This window comes from Chlorocebus sabaeus, chromosome 19, assembly GCF_047675955.1.
Source record: "Chlorocebus sabaeus isolate Y175 chromosome 19, mChlSab1.0.hap1, whole genome shotgun sequence".
NCBI lineage: Eukaryota > Metazoa > Chordata > Mammalia > Primates > Cercopithecidae > Chlorocebus > Chlorocebus sabaeus.
The window spans coordinates 29,744,966-29,767,570 of record NC_132922.1 but is presented as its reverse complement, the minus strand read 5'-3'; the positions used below and the strand labels follow the sequence as shown (position 1 = coordinate 29,767,570).

Genomic DNA, 22,605 nt, shown 5'->3' with positions numbered 1-22,605 from the left:
ACACCCCTCTATGTAGGGGTCCTAGTGTTCTAATTGGACACAGTGATCTGTTTTAGAATGGTAATGAACTGCGTATTTTTTATTTTATGAAAGCAGAGCCGTAATTATGGCATATACCTTTTGTGTGCAGTATTTGGAAGCATTATGTCCAGTTTTGCATTCCAGCATATGCTTCTGTAATTTTTTTTATGTTTCAGTCTCTTTTTTTTTTTTTTTTTAAGACGGAGTCTCACTGTGTCACCCAGGCCAGGCTGGAGTGCAATGGCACGATCTTGGCTCACTGCAACCTCCACCTCCTGGGTTCAAGCGATTCTCCTGCTTCAGCCTCCTGAGTAGCTGGGACCACGCCTGGATAATTTTTGTATTTTTAGTAGAGACGGGATTTCACCATGTTGGCCAGGATGGTCGCGATCTCTTGACCTTGTTATCTGCCCACGTTGGCCTCCCAAAGTGCTGGGATTACAGGTGTGAGCCACCACTCCTGGCCTAATTTTTAAAATTTTTAGTAGAGGCAGTGGCGGACGCCTGTAATCCCAGCACTCTTGAATTCCTGTGCTGAAGTAACCCTTCCACCTCAGCCTCCTGAGTAGCTGAGATTTCAGGCACATGCTACTGTGCTTGGCTTGAAAGTATATTTTTTGATGCTAGCTTAGTATTTAATTGTACGGATGTATCAATATTTATGATAGGGAGTGGTGGCTTATGTCTGTAGTCCCAGCACTTTGGGAGGCTGAGGCAGGAGGATCTCTTGAACCCAGGAGTTTGAGACCAGCCTGGGCAACATGGTGAGAACCTGTGTCTACAAAAAAGTACAAGAATTAGCCAGCCATGGTGGTGTGCACCTGTAGTCCCAGCTACTTGGAAGGCTGAGGTGGAAGAATCACTTGAGTCCCAGGGGTTAGAGGCTGCAGTGAGCCATGATTGAAACACTGCGCTCCAGCCTGAGTGATGAGGCGAAACCTTGTCTCAAAGAAAAAAGCCCCAAACCATTTACTTACTCATTTTCACCTGTAGTTTTTGTTGTTCATACATAACTGCAATAATAACTCTGAACATATTTTGAAACCTGTGTATCTACAAATACCCCCAACTTCCTGAGACAAGGTGAGGAGCTCTTCCTGTCCTAAAGTGAAGCAAGACTCCTTCGCAGGCCTCTAACCTGGAAGCAGCCCTGCAAGACCACCATGGTGTTACCAGGTGGCGCCTAAGCACCCTGGTGATGCTTTCTGTTCTCTCTTCCCTTCAGGAACATTGTTCCGTGGCTTAAGAAGTATGGGACCAACCCCAGCAATGGAGAGGTAGGTGGCTGTGCAGGAGTTTCAGTGATGCTGGTGAGCGCTGTCCTCTCACTTCTGCTTTTGTTCTGGTGGTTTTCATGAACACGGGAACATGGGAGAGAACCGTTCATGGGACCCACTGAGGAGGGACAGTCTTCCCCTCCTCTGCCCACACCCATTCCTTTCTGGAAACGCTTCCTGCCTGTGCATGTCTTTTCTCGGGCCATAGCTGTGATCCAGTATGACCTCATCTGAACTTGATTCTATCTGCAAAGACCTTATGTAAACCCTTGATTATATCCAAGGCAGGCCACATTCACAGGTTCCCAGTGAGCATCAGTTTTGGGGGGACATCATGCAGCCTGGTTCTGAGGGAGATCTAGTGTGTTTTACCAGTGACGGTTCCCTTCCTGTTGGACACTTGCATGTATTCCTCCACCCCTTTCCTGTGGCCTGGGGCAAGAGCTCAAACTGCAAGCGATAAGGAGGGTCAGGACTCAAGTGGGCTCCCTGCGCTGGAGCCACTGGAAGGGAGCTCCCTGGAAAATATGACCCTTCCTACCGGGCCAGCAGGAGAAGCTGGCAGCCCATCTGTGTTGTCTCAGCTCTTCCGGCCCTTGTGATGTTCTGCGGGCTGCAGGGTTCTGGGGACTCTTTCTAGATGGAGTTGGCGCTCCTCCAAGGCTTCCCTGCTCTCGAATACAAGGGGAACTTGGCCAGGGGGCTGGTTTTGAGTGTTCTTGGACCAGCTGCTAAAGCCTGTGGCTTTTCTCTTTCAGATGCTTGGGTAGGGGGCTTGTGGCCTTGCCTCCTTAGGGAGGGCACTCTTCTTCCTTGGTCTGTGTCACTTAAAGACTGTGTTTCTGTGATGTCTGCTGCTGGGAGCCACGTTGGATCCCAGGGTCTTCCCCCAAGGTCTGTGCCCCAGCCTAGGAAGTCATCCTCTGTTGCTCTTCTCAGCAGGGGTCCCTGCTGCCTGCCTGTGCCCTTTGTGGCTGGGTGTCTCCCTCGGGGAGCAGCCTGGTGGCGAGGTGGGGGTAGGTGGGGTTTTCCTGTCCGTGGCTGCCCTCGTGGCCTCTGCTGTCTCAGTGGATGCCGTCATTTGGTTGCAGCTGGGGTGCGTTTTGCTATTTTGGGTGTTTTGCTTCATAGGTACTCTTTGGGGTTCCCAAACTTGTCGATTGTGCTGGCCCCTGCACCCACAAAGTCTGATCTGGCAGTTAGTCACACTGTTAGGGCTTACATCAGGGAGGTGCAGCCGTTTTTTTGTTGCAAGCATCATGTTGGGGTGAGTCTGCAGGAGCGCCACACACATCTTTATCCTGTGCCTGCGCCTCTCCCTTGGCCTGCTCTGGAAGGGACCTTGCTGTGGGCTTTCTTGGCCAGACCTATGGGTGTCAGCAGAGCCTTGCTAGCCAAACCTCCGAAGAGAGTTCCTGGGCCAAGGGCTGGCTGGCCTATGTGACTTTTGGGGCCTCAGGAGGAGCCTGTTGTGTCGGGGAGTCTCTCTGCTCAGGTCCTGTGTCTAGGGACCCTGCTGGCCCACCGGTGGTCTCCTCCACACCTGTAGTGATGTGGGGAGGTGGGGGTAGTTGAATGACAAAGGAAGGAACAAAGGTGGTTGGAGGAGCAGATGTGGTCAGTTGGGCTGGCCAGCAGCAGGCAGGGCCCACGGAGGGCGGGGAGGGCAGCACAAGGACCTGCTGCTAGCTTAGAGCCCAGCCCTAGGAGGTTCCCCCTACATCTCCCCTGCGCCTGGGTAGGCATAACTGGTCCCAGCCCACACCAGGTGGCAGCAGCTGCTGGGTTGTGACCCTCAGTGAGGTGCTCCCCAGCGGCACATAGCTCTGCCTCCCTTCCAGGGTCTCCCCACAGCCCCGCCCCCAGCAGTTCCCGCCTCCGGTTGTCCAGACTTTGTTTTATGGGAAAGTTTCCTGTGGAAGAGCTGCACGGCAGACACACCACGGAAACTGAGAACATTACCCGCCACCTGGGATGCGGGAAATAAGAAAAAAGAAAAAACATCCAGAAACAGAAAAATAGAGAGTCCCACCTTCCCAGCACAACCATTCTTAGCATTAGGGTGTATTTCTTACTTTCTCCCCACTTTCAGTGTTTTGTTTTTCTTAAATATTCATAAGACAGAGCACTTTGGGAGGCCGAGGCAGGCAGATCATGAGGTCAGGAGACGAGCCTGGTGTGGTGGCGTGTGCCTGTAGTCCTAGCTACTCGGGAGGCTGAGGCAGGAGAATCACTTGAACCAGGGAGTCGGAGATTACAGTGAACTGAGATCGTGCTACTGTACTCCAGCCTGGTGACAGAGACTCCATCTCAAAAAAGAAAAAAATTCATGTAACAGAATAATAAGGTGGAACCGTGTGTCCCCCCACTCTAGCTGAAGAAATATGTTCACTTTTTAATTTTAGAAGTAATCGCTGCTCACCATAAAGATGTCCAAACCCTGCAGAAGTATAACACCCACCACCCTGTGGCCTGGTCCTCTGCTCGGGGTCACCTGTGACGGCTCTTCTCAGAGCATGGTGGGGATGCCACATAAACACAACTGCCCGACACCATCCTGCAGCCCCTGTGAGGTCCTTGCAGGGTCCTTGCAATCTCAGCTCACTGCAAGCTCTGCCTCCTGGGTTCACTCCATCCTCCTGCCTCAGCCTCCTGAGTAGCTCGGACTACAGGCGCCCGCCACAACTGGCTAATTTTTTTTTTTTGTATTTTAGTAGAGATGGGGTTTCACTGTGTTAGCCAGGATGGTCTCGATCTCCTGACCTTGTGATCCACCTGCCTCTGCCTCTCAAAGTGCTGGAATTACAGGCGTGAGCCATCGCGCCCGGCCGAGGCCTTCTGTTTTGTCCAGAGCTGCACAGGATTGGCTAGTCAGAGACTTTTCCAGCCCATCTTTGTCTGACCCCAGCATCTCTGTGCATCAGTTACTTATTCATTATCATTAATTATTAACTGTGCTTCTTCCAGAAGCTGGACGGGAGGTCCCTGATCAAGCTGAACTTTGCCAAGAACAGTGAGGGTGAGTGAAACTATCACAGCCACCTCTGGGCTTGGCCTCCTGACCCAAGGTCCCAGCTCTCACCAGGTTTCATACAGAATCAGTCATTGCTTTCTGACCAAGCTGGACACCTGCTTTTATTTATTTATTTATTTAGAGACAGAGTCTCGCTCTGTCGCCCAGGCTGGAGTGCAGTGTCGCCATCTCAGCTCACTGCAAGCTCCTGATCCAAGGTCCCAGCTCTCACCAGGTTTCATACGGAATCAGTCATTGCTTTCTGACCAAGCTGGACACCTGCTTTTATTTATTTATTTATTTATTTAGAGACGGAGTCTCGCTGTCGCCCAGGCTGGAGTGCAGTGGCGCCATCTCAGCTCACTGCAAGCTCCGCCTCCCAGTTCACGCCATTCTCCTGCCTCAGCCTCCCGAGTAGCTGGGACTATAGGCACCCGCCACCACACCCAGCTAAGGTTTTGTATTTTTGGTAGAGATGGGGTTTCACCGTGTTAGCTAGGATGGTCTTGATTGCCTGACCTCATGATCCACCCGCCTTGGCCTCCCAAAGTGCTGGGATTACAGGCGTGAACCACTGTACCCAGCCTGGACACCTGCTTTTAATTCTGCCAAAAGTGTCATAGGGCCAGGCACGGTGGCTCACGCCTGTAATCCCAGCGGTTTGGGAGGCCGAAGTGGGTGGATCACGAAGTCAAGAGATCAAGACCATCTTGGCCAACATGGCAAAACCCCATCTCTATTAAAAATACAAAAATTAGCCGGGTGTGGCGGGTGCCTATAGTCCCAGCTACTCAGGAGGCTGAGGCAGGAGAATCACTTGAACCCAGGTGACAGAGGTTGCAGTGAGCCGTGATGGCGCCACTGCACTCTAGCCTGGCAACAGAGCAAGACTGTCTCAAAAAAAAAAAAAAAAGGTGTCACAGGATTTCTTCTCAAAGGTCTGGGTAAGTTTTAAGCTTGGGGAGGCTGAGGGCAGAACCTCAGGTGTTGGGAACTTCCCACAAAGGCGATCGGACCATTGTGAGCTGCTAGTGACCTTCGTGGGCGTGGTTGGATCTGCAGGGCATAGGCCCCCTCTGCCTGAGGCTGTGGTCCGTTTGTTGTTGGAGGCAGAAATTGCTCGTGCTGAGAACCAGGGCGGCAGCTGGATAGGTGATGTGGGTGATTTGGAGGGATTTGTCCAGTAGCTCTTGGGCTGGGCTTTTCTTTACCACAGCTCATAGAGCTCAGCCCAGTGCTGCGGCTCCTGCTCCATGCCTGTTACACATCCTCCACTGTTCTTGTGGCCAGAGGCCCAAATGAGTTCTGCAGCCCACCCCTGCTCAGGCAGTGATCTTGTGCTAGGTTCTAGCCCAGGTCTTTTGCCCATGGAGATGCCATGGTTTAGGGGTTGTCCATGCTCACTAGGTGTGTGCATTCCAGGGAGATACTGTAGCATGTGAGGCCAAGGCCCTTCTGCCCTGCTTGTCTGAGCCCAGAGCCCGGTCCGCAGTCGGTGCCGCATTCGCAGGTGAATGAATGGGTGAACCTCAGCACGTCATTGACATCAGTGAAGGACAGGGCGCTCCACCCTGGTGGCCAAGGGTCGGCTGCTGCTTCTGTGATCAGCAGTGTGTGTGTCTCATTCAGCAAGTGTTTATTGAGTGTCTGCCATGTGCAGACAGCACAACAGACTGCATCTCTCCGAAATGAGAGGAGCGTGCATTCTGGTGGGGGAGAATACCAGAGAGCAGCTCAGCAGGGTGTGCCAGAGGCTGCTTCTGTGTGGAGAGCACAGCAAGAGGAGGGGAGAGGGCCGCCCTGACCCACTGCAGGGAGGGAGAGCCATGTGGGGATCGGGGGAGTGCAGGGCCAGGCCGACGGCACAGCCAGTGCGAAGACCCTGAGGTTGGCACGTACTTGAAGGTGTCTGTGCCCAGCCAGGAAGTCCAGTGTGGCTGGAACAGCGTGTGCTAGCGGTAGAAGCAGGGGATGTGGTGACAGAGGTCGGGGTGGGGACGGGGTGCAGAGCAGTCCTGTTGGGCCTGGGAGCCACGGGAGGACTTGGGCTTCCGCTCCAAGATGGGAGCCACTGAGGAAGGGATGAGGTCTGGCTGTTTTTTTTTTTTTTTTTTAAACTTTGACCTGGTGGCCAGCTTCTTTTGTTTTATTTCCTTTTTTTTTTGAAACGGGGTCTCACTCTGTCACCCAGGCTGGAATGCAGTGGCACAGTCTCAGCTCACTACAACCTCTGCCTCCTGGGCTTAAGAGATCCTCCCACCTCAGCCTCCCAAGTAACTGAGACTACAGGCGCCACCACTGCATGCAGCTAATTTTTGTGTTTTTTTGCAAAGATGGGGTTTCACTATGTTGGCCAGGCTGGTCTCAAACTCCTGGGCTCAAGTGATCCACCTGCCTCAGCTTCCCCAAAGTGCTGGGATTACAGGCCAGCCCGCTTTGTTTTTTTTTTCTTTTTGAGACAGAGTCTTGCTCTGTCGCCCAGGCTGGAGTGCAGCGGTGCGATCTCAGCTCACCTCAACCTCTGCCTCCCAGGTTCAAGGAATTTCCCTACCTCAGCCTCCCAAGTAACTGGGACTACAGGCACACGCCACCACACCCAGCTACTTTTTTTGTATTTTAGTAGAGACGGGGTTTCACCATGTTGGCCAAGATGGTCTTGATTTCCTGACCTTGTGATCCGCCTGCCTTGGCCTCTCAAAGTGCTGGGATTACAGGTGTGAGCCGCCGCGCCCGGCCTCTTTGTTAATTGGAATTCCCTGTGCGTGAAAGTGGAGAGAGTAGGTGTGATGTGCTTCCCCTGTGCCCATCACCGACTCCAGCCCCTGAGCCTCCCACCTGTGCAGTTCTCTCTTTGCTCCCACCACTACCCCCTTGCATGATCCTGAAGCCCCAATTAAAAAAAATAGTTTTCACATCAGAAGGATTTTTTTTGTTTGTTTGTTTTTGAGACATGGTCTTGCCCTGTTGCCCAGGCTGGAGTGTAGTGGCACCATCACCACGCACTGTTGCTTTGACCTCCCAGGACCAAGTGCTCCTTCCACCTCAGTCTCCCAAGTAGATGGGACCACAGGCATGTACCACCATGCCCAGCCAATTTTTTTTTTTTTTTTTTGAGATGGAGTTTTGCTCTTATTGCCCAGGTTGGAGTGCAGTGGTGTGATCTCGGCTCACTGCAACCTCCGCTTTCTGGGTTCAAGCGAATCTCCTGGCCGAGCCTCCCGAGTAGCTGGGATTACAGGCATGCGCCACCATGCCTGGCTAATTTTGTATTTTTAGTAGAGATGGGGTTTCTCCATGTTGGTCAGGGTGGTTTCAAACTCCCGACCTCAGGTGATCCGCCCGCCTCTGCCTTGAAAGTGCTGGGATTGCAGGCGTGAGCCACCGCACCCAGCCCCTGCTAATTTTTTAATTTTTATTTTGTAAAGATGAGGTCTCCCTATGTCACCCAGGCTGGTCTTGAAGTCCTGGACTCAAGTGATCCTCCCTCCTCAGCATCGCCCCCCCCAAAAAAAAACAGCTGGGCACCATGGCTCGTGCCTGCAGTCTCAGCACTTTGGGAGGCCAAGGTGGGAGGATTGCTTGAGCCCAGGAGTTTGAGACCAGCCTGGGCAACATAATGAAACCTTGTCTCTACAAAATGAAACCTAAAAATTAGCCAGTGTGGTTGAGTGCACCTGCAGTCCCCGCTACTTGGGAGGCTGAGGTGGGAGGATTATTGGAGCTTGGGAGGTTGAAACTGTAGTGAGCTGTGATTGCACCACTGCACTCCAGCCTGGGTGATAGAGCTAGACGCTGTCTCAAAAAAAGGAAAAAAAAAAAACAGGCTCTCGGCCTGTCGCCTGGGCTGGTCTCAAACTCCTGACCTCAAGCAATTCTCCCACCTCGGCCTCCCAAAGCACTGGGACTAGAGGTGTGAGCCACCTCTAACTTGAGACTCTGACTAATTTGAGGCCCTAACTTGGCCTCAAATCAGGATTTCGTTTAAGAAAAAGTCCCCACAAATACATGTGGTTGATGTCTCTGAGCCCCCCACTGCACTTTTTTCCCCCAGAAGTGGGTACTTCTTTGACAGGGCCCCTGGCCACTGGGTGGGGACTCACAGGCAGAGAGACAGTAACCAAGGCCAGGTACAATGGCTTATGCCTGTAATGCCAGCACTTTTTGAGAGGTTGAGGTCAGGAGTTCGAGAGCAGTCTGGCCAACATGGTGAAACCCTGTCTCTACTAAAAATACAAAAATTAGCTGTACATGGTGATGCATGTGCACCTGTAGTCCCAGCTACTCGGGAGGCTGAGGCAAGAGAATCGCTTGAACCCAGGAGGCAGAGGTTGCAGTGAGCCACAATCGAGCCACTGCACTCCAGCCTGGGTGACAGAGCGAGACTCCATCTCAAAACAGAGCAAAACAAGGCTGGGCGTGCTGGCTCACGCCTGTAATCCCAGCACTTTGGGAGACTGAGGCGGGTGGATCATGAGGTCAGGAGATCGAGACCATCCTGGCTAACATGGTGAAACCCCATCTCTACTAAAAATACAGAAAAATTAGCTGGGCGTGGTGGCTAATCACACCACTCCGTCTCAAAAAAAAAAAAAAAAAAAGAGAGCAAAACAAAAAAAAAGATAGTAAGCGGGCAAGGGGGTGGGCGGTTGTGAAGGAAGAGCTGACCAAGGGGCTGGCGGGGGATGTCGGTGAGAGGTAGAGCTGTCAGGGCTGGAGCATGGGTTGTCTCCTGCTGAGGGCCAACTTCAGTAGGAGGAGGTGGCTAGCATGGTGCTCACCCAGGGGTGGGCTGGAGGATCTGAGGAAGATGATGCAGGGGTGGGGTCTTGCAGGATGAATAGGAGTTTCCTAATGGTATGGAGGGGTTTGAGGGGGTGAGCAGCTGTCCCCACGGTTCCCTGCTCTGGCCACTGACATGGGGTTCTACCGCCTCCCATTGCTGACTTTGGCTGAGTTCTGCCCTGCCCTGGCCCCCTGTGGTCCTCATTGGGATGTTCACAGTCCACAGAGGTGACTGACCTTCCTGTGTGTGCCTTCTCTCTAGGGAAGTACCACTGCCCAGTGCTGTTTACCGTGTTCACCAACAACACCCACATCGTGGCTGTGAGGACGACCGGCAACGTCTACGCCTATGAGGTGTGTCCTCGCTCCAGGGCCTGGAGACAGTGGTGGGGAGATCTCTGCTGTGTGTTCCCAGGATACACTGGCTGGGCTGTGTGCTCTGGGCACAGCCTGTCCTTGTGGGGTTTAGTCACAGCCACAGGCATGGTCATCTGCCAAAGCTCTGGCAGTGCAGCCTCCCCATTTTCAGGCAGGTCAAAAAAAGGGTTGGGGGAGGTGCATCCTTCGGAATCCAGGCAGTCCTGGCTGCCCAGCAGGGACCCTTAAACCCCAGGGGGTCCTCTTGCGTCTTCAGCAAAGCTCAGGTGCTGGGAAGGCACCCGTGTTCTGAGGACAGGCCTTTAGGGTTGAGAGGGGAGTTCTGGCCCCGGCTCTGGATGGAGCCACTTGTACCCGGGAGGGAGCTGTCTCCTGGAGGAGTTCTGGCTGGGAGTGGGTGTAGGGAGAGAGGAGGCAGCCATGTTCACACATGGGTCCTCCTCTCAGGGGCGAGGCGGGGCAGGCCCCACATGGCAGGAAAGCCGACCTTTGTGCCGTTTTCAATCCTGCGCCTGGACATTTGTGGGGTGTAGGTGGCCAGCGCTGCTCCAGGGGCCTTGGGGGCCACTTCTTGCCAGAAGCCTGCACAAACTGGCATGGTCAGTCCTCGTCAGTGGAGCAAGGACTCTGCTAGAACGTACCCCAGGAGTGCAGGCATCTCATGTGCACAGCCCCTGCCCACGGGGGCCTGGCGCTGCGCCTGTGCACAGGAGGAGCTCGGTGAAGGCTATAGTGAGTGGGTGGGTGGCTTGCTGAGCCTTTTTGCTGATCAGTGTGCAGACAGGAGCTTCCTGCAGGAAGGTTGCTGCGAGGCTGAACTGGCTCATCGTCTGAGGCCCAGCCAGCTCCGCCTTTGTGGGAGCCTCTGCTTTCAGCCAGTGGGGTATACACTGCTGTCTCTCTCATTCCTCACGCCTATCGTGCCACGGTCGGGGCCAGCTCTAGGCCTCCCTGCTTGCAGTCCCCTGTGCCAAGGCTTGGGGCAGGCATCGTAAAACCACTTCCTCCTGGCTATAGGCAGTGGAACAGCTAAATATCAAAGCCAAGAACTTCCGGGACCTGCTGACTGATGAGCCCTTCTCCCGGCAGGACATTATCACCCTCCAGGTGAGTGTCGCCTGCCCGCCTGCCCCAGCTGCCTTCAGCCCCTGCAGCCAGCCCAGGCCTTTACGGGGCCGCCGCCTCAGTCTAGCTCTTACATCTCCTCCCCGATCCCCCACCCCCATGTCAGGGTCCCTCGTATCTGTCCTCAGAGCCTCCTGAGGCATCTGAATGGCCACTCTGCAGGCCTGGCTCTGCTTCAGCGCCTCGACGGCGGGAGCTGGTGTGAGCTCTGGGCCTCAGGGTCTGGCACAGGGCTCCCTGCAGGTGTCAGAGAACTCCAAGTGAATTAACGAAAAACACTGACTTAGAAAAGCAGGTGCTGGCTGGAGCGTGGCCTGCTGAGTCAGTCACCTCTGTGGCTTGTCCCATTCTAACCAGAGGTTGGCCCATGGCTGCCCACGTTCCTGTCCAAGAGCTCCCTAACAGCGATGAATGCTCGTTAACCATGTGCCTGGAGGAAGGTCGCAGCTCGGCCAGCAGCTAGCGAGGCTGTGTCCCCGTCCCTGCCCCTGCTTGCTGCCCTGCCTGGGGCAGACCACCACCTCTGCCATGCCCTGCTTGACTCCCCCCACCTCAGTGTAGGCCTGGCCTCTTCCCTACCTCTGACAGCTGGCCGACCTTTGCTGCATGTGGCTGCCATTTGGCCGCAGGCTGGGTTCACTCTGCTGGGCATTCTCTTTTTGCCACAGGACCCCACCAATTTGGACAAGTTCAATGTTTCTAACTTCTATCATGTGAAGAATAACATGAAAATAATAGACCCAGGTATGTACAACTAGGGGCTGGGCTAGGTGAGGGGACATTTGGGTGAAATTGGGATAGTGCTCCCTGGGTAAAATCCTCCCTTTCCTGGAGGTCAGAGGGTCCCAGCCTAGACAGGCCCTGCATTTTCTGAACCAGTGTTCAGAGAATCCGAGCCAGCTGCAGCCTCAGAAACAATGGGCGGGATGGACTTGCTGCCCTGCCAGGACACCTGCTCAGGTTCCCCTGCTCTCTGCAGACTGGCCGGTGCTGTCAGTGGGCAGGTGGTGGGGTGACGGGGTCCTCCTGTTTTCCTGGCCGCTGGTGGCTGTCCTGCAGCCTTGAAGGAGCCAGCAGGACTCATGCTCAGAGGCCACTCAGCCTTGTGGTGCAGAGCAGTGACCTGGGCACTTCGTGAGCGTTGTATAAACTGAGTTTTAGGGAGGCTGAGCACATGACTAGGGGAGATTTGAGTCAGGAGAGCCTGAGGCCAGGGTTGGGGCTGGGCCGTGTCTGTGCTCTCTGCACGGGGGTGCCCGTCCCTCTCCACAGAGTGGACTGCTGTCCAAGGACCAGTAGGCAGCAGGCGCCCTCCTGAGTTGGCAAGAATGGGGGATTTCACATTCGAAAAGACCCCCACACACTTCTATTAAGTAAAAATAACCTTTAAAATTACGGAAGCAAAGGGGCTGGGCACAGTGGCTTACACCTGTAATCCCAGCACTTTGGGAGGCTAAGGCAGGTGGATTGCTTGAGCTGAAGAGTTCAAGACTAGCCTGGGCAAAGGGGACACCTTGTCTCCACAAAAAATAGAAAAATTAGCTGGGTGTGATTGGCGCATGCCTGTAGCCTCAGCTACTCGGGGAGTTTAGGCAGGAGAATCGATTGAGCCCAGGAGGTGGAGGCTACAGTGAGCTGAGATCTTGCAACTGCTTTCCAGCTGGGGTGACAGAGCTAGACCCTGTCTCAAAAAAAAAAAAAAAAGCAAAGTGTATACAGTAAAAAGATTAGAATATGCAGGAAACTACAACATGAAGTCCATCCTGAGACCCTTGTGAACTGCCTGGGGAGACCTTCAGGCCTGTGGCTGGGCACTGTGGCATTCTGTGGCTGGCAGTGGCACGGGGCCCATGCCATGGCTGGACAGCCCTGGCCTATTCTAGATCTGTTTCCCCACCACGTGTGTGTGGGGAGGATACTGGGGGCTCGGCTGCTCAGGGCCATGCTACTGTTTTGTAGACGAAGAGAAGGCCAAACAGGACCCGTCTTACTATCTGAAAAATACAAATGCCGAGACCCGAGAGACCCTGCAGGAGCTCTACAAGGAGTTCAAAGGGGATGAGATTCTGGCAGCCACCATGAAGGCCCCAGAGAAGAAGAAAGTGGACAAGCTGAATGCTGTGAGTGGCGGAGGGCACTCGGCCGAGCCCTGTCTCCCTGCCCATCTCATGGCCTCTTGGAGTGGTCCTGGGAAAGGGGTTCATGGGGGTCTGGGGGTACACGGCAGGGAGGCAGCCAGGATCCCCCAGAGCTGTGGTGCCCCTGATTGCTCTGAGCACACAGCCCTGGGGCTGCCCTGAGGTAGACAGAATCTGAGAAGGCGGAAGGGGAGGGGCTGACGTCCATACTGGTCATTGAAGAACCAAGGGGTGTGTGGCGGCACGCAGGGGAGGAGACCCCTCCGCAGAAGGTCTGCCTTGTGCTGTGGTCCCAGCCTGAGCTCAGTGGCCAGGGCAGGCACGTGGAGTGGGCACGTGTGGTTCTGTGGTGGCTGGGAGGGCAGGGCCCGATGTGCACTGGGGCCCAAAGCCATGCCAGGGAGAGTTGGGGCGTTTCAGAGTCTGCTGCGGCGCTGAGGTGGATGGCGTGCCTGGGACCGCACAGAGCTGCCTGTCTGGGGCTGCTGTGTTTGCTGCTTCCTCCTGTTCAGGCAGAGTGGGGGGATCTGGAGCTAGGGGGAGTGCAGAGACATGGGCAGGTATCACTGAAGTTCTCCTTAAAGAATTATTCAAATTCTGGAAAAATTTAAAAAGCAAATTTGTTGTCCATGGTCACCCCTCTGACACGCTGACACACTGCCCTTAGCACTTTGGTATACCTTTTTTTTTTTTTGAGACAGGATCTTGCTGTGTTGTCTAAGCTGGTCTTGAATTCCTGGCTTCAAGTGAGATCCTCCTGCCGTGGCCTCCGAAAGTGCTGGATTAACAGGTGTGAGCCACTGTGCCTGGCTTGTATTTTCTTCTGATGGGAGAAACCCCTTTTCTTCCTCTATGATAAAAAATAACATTTATTGGGGCTTTCCCCCGACCCCTGATTAAATATGTAATGTGTTTAGTGCAGAAAATTTGAAACTTTAAAAAAAAGAAATGAGGCCAGGCGTGGTGGCTCACACCTGTAATCCCAGCATTTTGGGAGGCTGAGGCAGGAGGATTGCTTGAGACCAGGAGTTCAAGACTAGGTTGGACAACATAGTGAGACCTTATCTCTACAAAAAATCAGCCAGGTGTGGTGGCAGGCGCCTGTTGTCCCAGCTGCTCAGGAGGCTGAGGTCGGGGGGTCACTTGAGCCCAGGAGTTGGAGGCTACAGTGCACCAGGATTGCACCACCGCACTCCAGCCTGGGTATAGATCAAGACCTTGTCTGATAAAAAAAATTAAAATAAAAATAAATGGGAAGTCAGCCATATACTCCTAACCCTGAGGTGGCCAGTCCTGTGTGGTATTTTATCTCCAGGGTTTCAGCTGATATCGTAAGAGTCGGGACCCAGTTCAGGCCAGGGGCCCCTGGCTCGGCCTGGCCTTGGCTGCTTCCTCCTGCTGGTCGGGAGGCCCTCCTGGAGGAGAGGCACCAAGCAGGGCCTGGGGGGCAGGGGTGGTATGTGGTTGGTTTCTAGGCAAGTGACATGTCCCTGCCCACCTGCCTCCCATGGCACTGCTGAGGTGCCATCCTGGTTTCCTTGGCAGGCCCACTATTCCACAGGGAAGGTCAGCGCTTCCTTCACCTCCACTGCGATGGTCCCGGAGACCACACATGAAGCAGGTAGCCACCTTTGCCTCTGTAGCCACCTGCCATGTGACCTGAAAGTGGCCGGGGGTGGGTGTGCTCCCCGACTCCTACTTTCTTGGCCTGTCAGGGGCTCCCACTGTCGCCTGAGCCCCTAGTCCTCCCCCTCTTAGCTGCTGAACCCCTGCCAGCCCCATGAGGCTGGTGCATGGCCTGAGCAGACCCTCAGCCTCCGGCTCCCCTGCTCTCCCCAGAGCTGGAGCCTAGTCCCCGCCTGTGTGTCTGAGGCTGGTGCTGCCTGGCACAGTGGGGCTGCCCCAGGGTAAGGGCAGGGGCTGAGCTGGGACCTCTGCTTGTAGCTGCCATCGACGAGGATGTGCTCCGCTACCAGTTTGTGAAGAAGAAGGGCTACGTGCGACTGCACACCAACAAGGGCGACCTCAACCTGGAGCTGCACTGCGACCTGGTGGGTGTGAAGGCCGGCCCCTCCCCATGTCCCAGGGTCATTTCTGGGGTCATTTGACAGCCATGTCTTAACTATAGGGCTGTCACTGGTATGTGCTTGTTGTAGGAAATTCAGCCTGTCACTAGGCGGGACCCGCAGCAGTGCCCTGTGTCCTTCCTAGGGGGCCGTGTTGGCGGCATGGCCTGCGCACAGGTGCCAGTGTTTCAGAGAAGGGGCCAGGCCGCACCTGCTGCTCTGCCCACACTTCTCCCATGCGCTCTGCTCTGGGCCATGCGGCTGCACGGGGCCTGTTGGTTGCTGTTGTGGGTCTATCCTTGCCCAGTGTGGACGGGCAGCTGACTCGGCTACATATTAAAGACCAGCCTGGCCAACATGGGGAAACCCCGTCTCTACTAAAACTACAAAAATTAGCCAGGTGTGGTGGCGCACGCCTGTAGTCCTGGCTACTTGGGAGGCTGAGGCAGGAGAATGTCTTGAACCCAGGAGGTGAAGGTTGCAGTGAGCCGAGATCGTGCCACGGCACTCCAGCCTGGGCGACAGCAAGACTGCATCTCAAAAAAAATAAAAAAAGGCCTCCTGTGGCTGTGGTGAGCTGCCTTTGGCAGCTCTCTGCCTGATACAAGGATCGGGGCTATGTTGCAGACACCAAAAACCTGCGAAAACTTCATCAGGCTTTGCAAGAAGCATTATTACGATGGCACCATCTTCCACAGATCCATCCGGAACTTTGTGGTGAGTGACGCGAGTCACTGGCTACACAGATGAGCTTGGTGGGACATCAGGGACTGGGTGGGCTTGTCCCTGCCCCGTTCCAGGGCCCTGGTCCATGCCACGGTGGCCAGGATGAGTCCAGTCGGTGATCTTCTGTTGGGGAACCTATAGGCTGACCCTTGAGGCTCCAGCCCATCCAGCACAGGGTTCACACAGGGAGGTGGCTGGGAGGGCCCCTCATCATCACCAAGAGCCCAGCCCCCGTATGGAGCCATCTAGCAGGAGGGGTCGCCTTCAGTCAGGCAGGCAGTGGGCCTCGGCTCTCAGAGTGTGACTTGCTCACTGGCTTTTGTTTTCACAGATCCAAGGGGGTGACCCCACAGGCACAGGCATGGGTAGGTACTGGTACTGGGCCCCTCTCTGGGCACCTTGGCTGCTCCGTGGGGCATGAGGGAGTAGCTGGGCAGGGGCTGTGCAGAGCTCAGATGTGGAATCTGTTAGACCAGGGTGGAACGACTGGCAGCCATCAGTGCTGTGCCCGCTCAGGCCTGGCCCTCAGTTTTCTCATTTCCAGGTGGCTGTGAGGCCTGCATGGTAGAGGAGGCAGGAGTGTGTGGTCTCTTCCCTGGGCCCCTGGGGTCCGCCTCAGACCGTGGCCAGCCCTCCCTCCTGCAGCCTCTCCAAGCCCCTCATCCTGACAGCTGCTTGGGTCCAGGCCCTGCCACTCCGTATTCCCATAGCTTGAGTGATAATGATGGCAGTCTTGACTCTTTAATCCCTGTCCCGGGGCAGGCCCCAGGCAGGGCTGGGGTGAGTGGGCAGTAGCCTGCCTGTGTGGAGGCGTGGGGGCTCCAAAGGACCCAGGAGTTGGTGACATGGGGCCGGGGGCCACCCTATCAAGTGCCCCTTCCCCAGGCTGGGCTCAGCAAGGCCCTGATGCCCCTCTGGACTCTGAGGTTTCTGGTTCTGCCTCGGCTGGGGCCCCAGCTTTCCTGCTTCTGTGGGCCTTTCTCTTCCAGGCGGGGAGTCGTACTGGGGGAAGCCCTTCAAAGATGAGTTTCGGCCCAACCTCTCTCACACGGGCCGCGGCATCCTCAGCATGGCCAACTCAGGGCCCAACAGCAACAAATCTCAATTGTGAGTCAGCCGGGCTGGCTGGGGTGGCCTGGGAGGTGAGCCAGCACTCCCTGCAGGTTCTCCCTCTTGGCCCTCCCTGAAGGGCGTGCTGGTTCTGAATCAAACCCAGACAGTGTACGGCACACCTAGGCCAAGCATGTGCACCTGTGTTCAAAAGGGGGGCCCCCAGAGTGAGTCAGCAGGGAGAGCTGCCCGCGCCCGGTTTGTCCTGGCGAGACCAGAAGTCATGAATTACTGGAGGTCCAGAAGGGCCTCTTGATAGGGACCAGGCGTTCGTGTGGGTGCCTGTGGCCAGGCAGTGCTGGGGGAGGTCAGCGTGCTGGAGTAGCATGTGGGAGGGATCGTGCAGGGCATGGGCTGGACAGGGAGAGGTGCCTGGAGAGACACAGGAGGTCTGGGGAACGCGTGGCCCTGGTGCATGTGGGGCGCACTGTGCAGGCTGGTGGCAGGCGGCAGGGGACGGGGGGCCAGCAGGGCCGTGGGGGCCAGATGCCTGTATTGTGGAAGAACAGAGGTGCCCTTTCCATCCACCTGCCACCCCAGACAGTGGCCTGACTTTACGTTTTAGTCTTTCAATCATTTTCTTCACATGGGTCCGGTGACTTTCTGGATAAAGCAACTTCTTAAGGACTTTTTATAATTTGTGATACTTTTGTAAATGGACTTTTTTTCCAACTTTTGGGGATCATTGCTCATGGAGAGAAAAACTCCTGTTCATTTTATATCTAGCCACTTTATCACATTCTCTTATAATTAAGAAAGGGTTTAAGAGTTTTTTGGGTTTTCTAGATAGTCACGCTTATCATCAAAAGCTGGCCTCCTCTGTGCCGCCCTGGTGTGCTCATCAGTCCTGTCACCGTCATGTCACCGTGGGCCTGATGGGGAGGAGGAAGTGGGCGTCTTGCTGTGCTCCACAGGAATCGCTGTTTTGCCTTCTCAGAACATTTGTTGTTGGGCTGTTTTTTAGGAGGGTGGCTGAGTTTCTAGAGGTTTCTTTCTTAGCATCTGTTACGATGATTCTGTGCTTTTCTGGTCCTCCTGGGATTTGTGGATGTGGCCACTACAAGGCCAGCGTGCACGGGTGTCTCCGTCGCATTCTGGGGTGAACCCTGGCCTCTCGTGGCTTTGCTGTGGCCTTCCACCGGCTCACTGTCTTGTCACACGTGGTCTCTGTTGTGTGGACTGGCTCCAGCAGGTTTTACTGTGACAGGTGTGGCCCCTGCATGTTGTGAGCAGAGCTGGCTGTGGCTTTGTAGCCTGGAATGGTTAAAATCACAGGGGTGGCCGGGCGTGGTGACTCACACCTGTAATCCCAGCACTTGGGGAGGCTGAGGTAGGTGGATTGCCTGAGCCCAGGAATTTGAGACGAGCCTGGGCAACATGGCAAAACCCCATCTCTACAAAAACTTAAAAAATTAGTGGGGCATGGTGGTGTGTGCCTGTAGTCCCAGCTACTTGGGAGGGTGAGGTGGGGGATCCTCTGAGCCCGGGAAGTCAAAGCTGCAGTGAGCTGGGATCGCACCACTGCACTCTATCCTGGGCAGCAGTGAAACCCTGTCTGGAAAAAAAAAAAAAAAAGATCGTAAGAAGCGTCAGCTGTGGTGAACAGCCGGCCAAAGGCAGCTGGCAGCCATTCGTGCCACTTCCTTGGGGCTTTCATTTCAGGGTTAACGGGCACTTGTTCCCGTGAAGCTGATGTTCTCTTGGCCTGTGTTCACCTCTTTTTTTTTTCTCCTTCCTAATCACACTTGCTGTTCCTCGATCCCTTAATGGTCTTTGAAGGGTTTGTCTGTTTTCACTTCCTGTGGAATTGTTTTCACTCTCTGTCTTTGCTTCTTCATGGTGCTTTTCCTCCTCCTTCACTTTAATCCCTGTCTACTTCTGGTAGCCGCGTCTGTCATTTTGAGGGTGCACGTTCCCTCTTCACTGCTTGCTGGCGGTTGGTAGCTTCCCTTTCAGTTTCCTCTTAGCCAAGGATTGCCTAGGACTATTGGTTATTTTCAAGTAGGTTGGGTGCATGGTTGGTTCTTGTTTGGCAGGGGCCAGGATGGGGAATCATTTTATTGTTTTTTATTTCTCTTTGGCTTAACCAGCCTGTGAAACAGCTGACAGATCAGTTGCCACCTTCTCTTCCTTTTTTTTTTTTGAGATGGAGTTTCACTCTTGTCGCCCAGGCTGGAGTGCAATGGTGGGATCTCGGCTCACTGCAACCTCCGCCTCCTGGTTCAAGCAGTTCTCCTGGGATTACAGACGCCCACCACAATGCCCAGCTAATTTTTTGTATTTTTAGTAGAGACAGGGTTTCACCATGTTGGCCAGGCTGGTCTCCAACTCCTGACCTCAGGTGATCCACCCGTCTCAGCCTCCCAAAGTGCTGAGATTACAGGCATGAGCCACCACACTCAGCCTTCTCTTATTTCTTTTTTTTTTTTTTTTTTTTGAGATGGAGTCTCACTCTGGTCCCCCAGGCTGGAGTGCAATGGCACGATCTTGGCTCACCGCAACCTCCGCCTCCTGGGTTCAAGCGATTCTCCTGCCTCAGCTTCCTGAGTAGCTAGGATTACAGGCGCCCGCCACCACGCCCGGCTAATTTTTGTATTTTTAGTAGAGACGGGGTTTCACCATGTTGGCCAGGCTGGTCTCGAACTCCTGACCCCAGGTGATCCTCCTGCCTCAGCCTCCCAAAGTGCTGGGATTACAGGCGTGAGCCACCACGCCCGGCCTCTTCTTATTTCTAGTAGTATTTTGTGCTTTCTTGGACAACTGTTGCCAAAGGTTTGCCTGTTTTACTGTATTCAAAGATAATTAGACTTTAATTTGTTACAGCTTTGTTTTTCCTTGCATGATTCTTGTAATTAAAGATTTTCCAGGAGGAGGCTGAGGCAGGCGGATCACGAGGTCAGGAGATCAAGGCCATCCTGGCTAACATGGTGAAACCCTGTCTCTACTAAAAATAGAAAAAATTAGCCAGGCGTGGTGGTGCGCACCTGTAGTCCCAGCTACTTGAAAGGCTGAGGCAGGAGAATGGTGTGAACCCAGGAGGCAGAGCTTGCAGTGAGCCGAGATTGCGCCACTGCCCTCCAGCCTGGGTGATAGAGCGAGACTCCATCTCAAAAAAAGAAAAAAAACTGTCAGGATCAATCCCAGCACTTTGGGAGGCCGAGGCGGGTGGATCACCTGAGGCCAGGAGTTTAAGACCAGCCTGGCAACATGGTGAAACCATGTCTCTACTAAAAATATAAAAATTAGCCAGGTGTGGTGGTGGGCACTTGTAATTCCAGCTACTCGGGCAGCTGAGGCAGGAGAATCGCTTGAACCCGGGAGGCAGACGTTGCAGTGAGCCAAGATTGCGCCACTGCACTGCAACCTGGGTGACAGCGAGACTCCGTCTCGAAGGGAAAAAAAAAAAAAAGACTTTCAGGATGAATGAGAACGCGACAGACCCCAGCTGTGAGCCTTCAAAAAGCTCTCAGAGGGCAGAGCCAGAGAGGCTGAAAGGAAAACAGTGGAAGATACTGGGTGGGTCCCAGCACTGGTGGCACGAAGCACCCCAGGGTGGTGCAGGCAGGCACAGCCCACACACCCTGCTGGTGAGAGGCACAGGACTTAACCCCCGCTGCATTGAACATGCACCCCCCAGCCACGCAGGGACATGCTCCTGAGCCCACCGAGTCTGACCACCCCCTAGGCCACCAGACAAGTGTCTGCAGATGTCACGTCTACAATAGGGCAGACCTGAGCTCTGACCTGCAAGCGGTTCTCTCTGGCTGATTTCTAACACAGTGAAGGAAACTAGAAGGAGAATTAAACTCAGATACGAGGAAAGTAAAAGAACCATCCCGAGGCAAGCTCCTCCTGGAAATTTTTTTTTTTTTAAGATGGAGACTCGCTCTGTCACCCAGGCTGGAGTGCAGTGGTGCGATCTCAGCTCACTGCAAGCTCCGCCTCAGGTTCACACCATTGCCCCAGCTGTTCTTCAACTCCTGGACTCAAGCGGTCTTCCTGCCTCGGCCTGCCAAAGTGCTGGGATTACAGGCGTGAGCCACTGTGTCTGGACGACCTGAGCATTTTCTTTGTCCATGTTTATGTTACCCACATTTCTTAATCCCTTGGTTTCTGTTCTGGCTTTGTTGCCTCCTTTCTCCTCAGTCCTTCGACAGGTCCCTTGATGGCATGGGGCTGGCTCTGGTTTTCCAGGTGTCGCCTTGTCCCAGCCACCTCCCACAGACCTGCATGGCCAGGCTGGCTCTGGGCACAGGGACTCCCTGACAGGCACTGGGCAGCAGCCGGGGCAGCAGGAGGACCTGGGGACAGCTGGAGGTCCAGGGTTCCCTGGGTAGCCTTGGGGGCTGATGACCTGCCCTCGTGGGCAGCAGCAGGGAGCCCCATGCACCCATGCGTCCACGGAAGCCGCAGGTTCCCAGAGCCGACTGTAGAGGGTGGGCAGCTCCTGGTGTGCTCTCAGGCAGGCCAGATGCAGAAGGTGCCATGCTCTCCCTAACCGTCCAACCCTCCTCCCCAGCTTCATCACGTTTCGCTCCTGTGCCTACCTGGACAAGAAGCACACCATCTTTGGACGGTAAGGGAAGCGGCTGTGTGAAGCCTGGGGGTCAGTGGGCTAGGTGGGGTCCTTCCCCACCTGAGGCCTCCTCGCTGCCTTCTCTGTGGACCTGAGCCATGTGCCGTGCTGGCCATCACTGCTGGGGGTTGAGGCTATGCAGAGCTGGGATGGAGGGTGTCCCCTGTGCCAGGGAAATCTGGCTCTCCAGACCCACCGGGCTCAGGAGAGGAGGAAACTCGCCCCTGCGTGGCCTGGCCGCTGCCCTGTCTCAGACCTGATGGCACACCACTCACAAGCCTGGCCACGCCCAGCTCCCTTCACCCTCTAGTCCAGGGGTCTTTCCAGCATTGTGGGCCGCGTGGTCACTTGACGCCCACCCAGCTGTGTGGAAGCAGCACGAAACAAGGTGGATGCAGGTGATGTGATTCTGGCCAAGTGGAACTCTGTTACCAAACCAGTGGGGACAGCACAAGCCACATTTGTGACTCCTATTTTTCCTGTGGGTGGGGGAACCAAAAGAGAACCAGAAAAAAAACCCAGCTGGATATGCCCAGGGCCTTGGTCTGCTGACCCTGCCCTTACCACTCCCTCTCATCGCCTTCCTGGCTGCTGCCCGAGGACCACCAGGCCAGCCTCGGGGCTCTCAGCCCCTCTTCCCACATGCCTTGGGGCTCGGCCCTGAGGGTGCCCTCATTGAGCGCATGAAGACCCGCCTCTGTCTCCCTGCTGCAGGGTTGTTGGGGGCTTTGACGTACTGACAGCCATGGAGAATGTGGAGAGTGACCCCAAAACTGACCGCCCTAAGGTCTGTGCCCAGGGAGGTGGGGCGTGGCGGCTGGGGGCCAGGCGGGCACGGGGAGGACCTGCCGTGCACTGAGCCCCCTCTGCTGCTAGGAGGAGATCCGCATCGATGCCACTACAGTGTTCGTGGACCCCTATGAGGAGGCTGATGCCCAGGTGAGGGGGCACGATGCCACCACCTAGGAGTGTCTGGACCAGCACACTTTCCCACCCCAAGCCTAGCATCTGTCCTGCCTGAGGTGCTGCTGGTCAGCCTCCACCCTCTCGTGCCACAGATCGCCCAGGAGCGGAAGACACAGCTCGAGGCAGCCCCGGAGACCAAAGTGAAGAGCAGCCAGCCCGAGGCAGGGAGCCAGGGCCCCCAGACCTTCCGCCAGGGCGTGGGCAAGTACATCAACCCAGCAGCCACGTGAGTGCCGTGCGGTTGGCCTCTCTGTTTCCCATGGTGTTTCCTAGGGCTGACTGAGGTCTGAGGGTCAGATCCAGAGGGGCAAGAAAGCCACGGGCACTGGTCCTGGGCATGGGCTTGTGCTGTGTGGCCTCTGCAGCCGAGGGACTGCCTCTGAAGGCCTGGCTGGGGCCTCTGTGGGTGGAAGCCATCGAATTCAGG

General features: G+C 55.1%; 1 protein-coding gene across 6 annotated transcripts in view; it reads left to right on the top strand.

Annotated features, from left to right (window-relative positions):
* Positions 1–22,605, top strand: part of PPIL2 (peptidylprolyl isomerase like 2) — a 31,421-nt gene that overhangs the window by 6,219 nt on the left and 2,597 nt on the right. For all 6 annotated transcript variants that reach the window (XM_073006971.1, XM_037994751.2, XM_073006970.1 and 3 more), the window contains exons 5-19: positions 1,247–1,298; positions 4,266–4,317; positions 9,356–9,447; positions 10,489–10,578; positions 11,265–11,340; positions 12,556–12,716; positions 14,280–14,355; positions 14,679–14,785; positions 15,428–15,517; positions 15,858–15,891; positions 16,516–16,633; positions 21,156–21,212; positions 21,927–21,999; positions 22,089–22,151; positions 22,271–22,404. In XM_073006971.1, the coding sequence (XP_072863072.1) occupies positions 1,247–1,298; positions 4,266–4,317; positions 9,356–9,447; positions 10,489–10,578; positions 11,265–11,340; positions 12,556–12,716; positions 14,280–14,355; positions 14,679–14,785; positions 15,428–15,517; positions 15,858–15,891; positions 16,516–16,633; positions 21,156–21,212; positions 21,927–21,999; positions 22,089–22,151; positions 22,271–22,404 (1,275 nt within the window). The remainder of the gene's footprint in view (positions 1–1,246; positions 1,299–4,265; positions 4,318–9,355; positions 9,448–10,488; positions 10,579–11,264; positions 11,341–12,555; positions 12,717–14,279; positions 14,356–14,678; positions 14,786–15,427; positions 15,518–15,857; positions 15,892–16,515; positions 16,634–21,155; positions 21,213–21,926; positions 22,000–22,088; positions 22,152–22,270; positions 22,405–22,605) is intronic.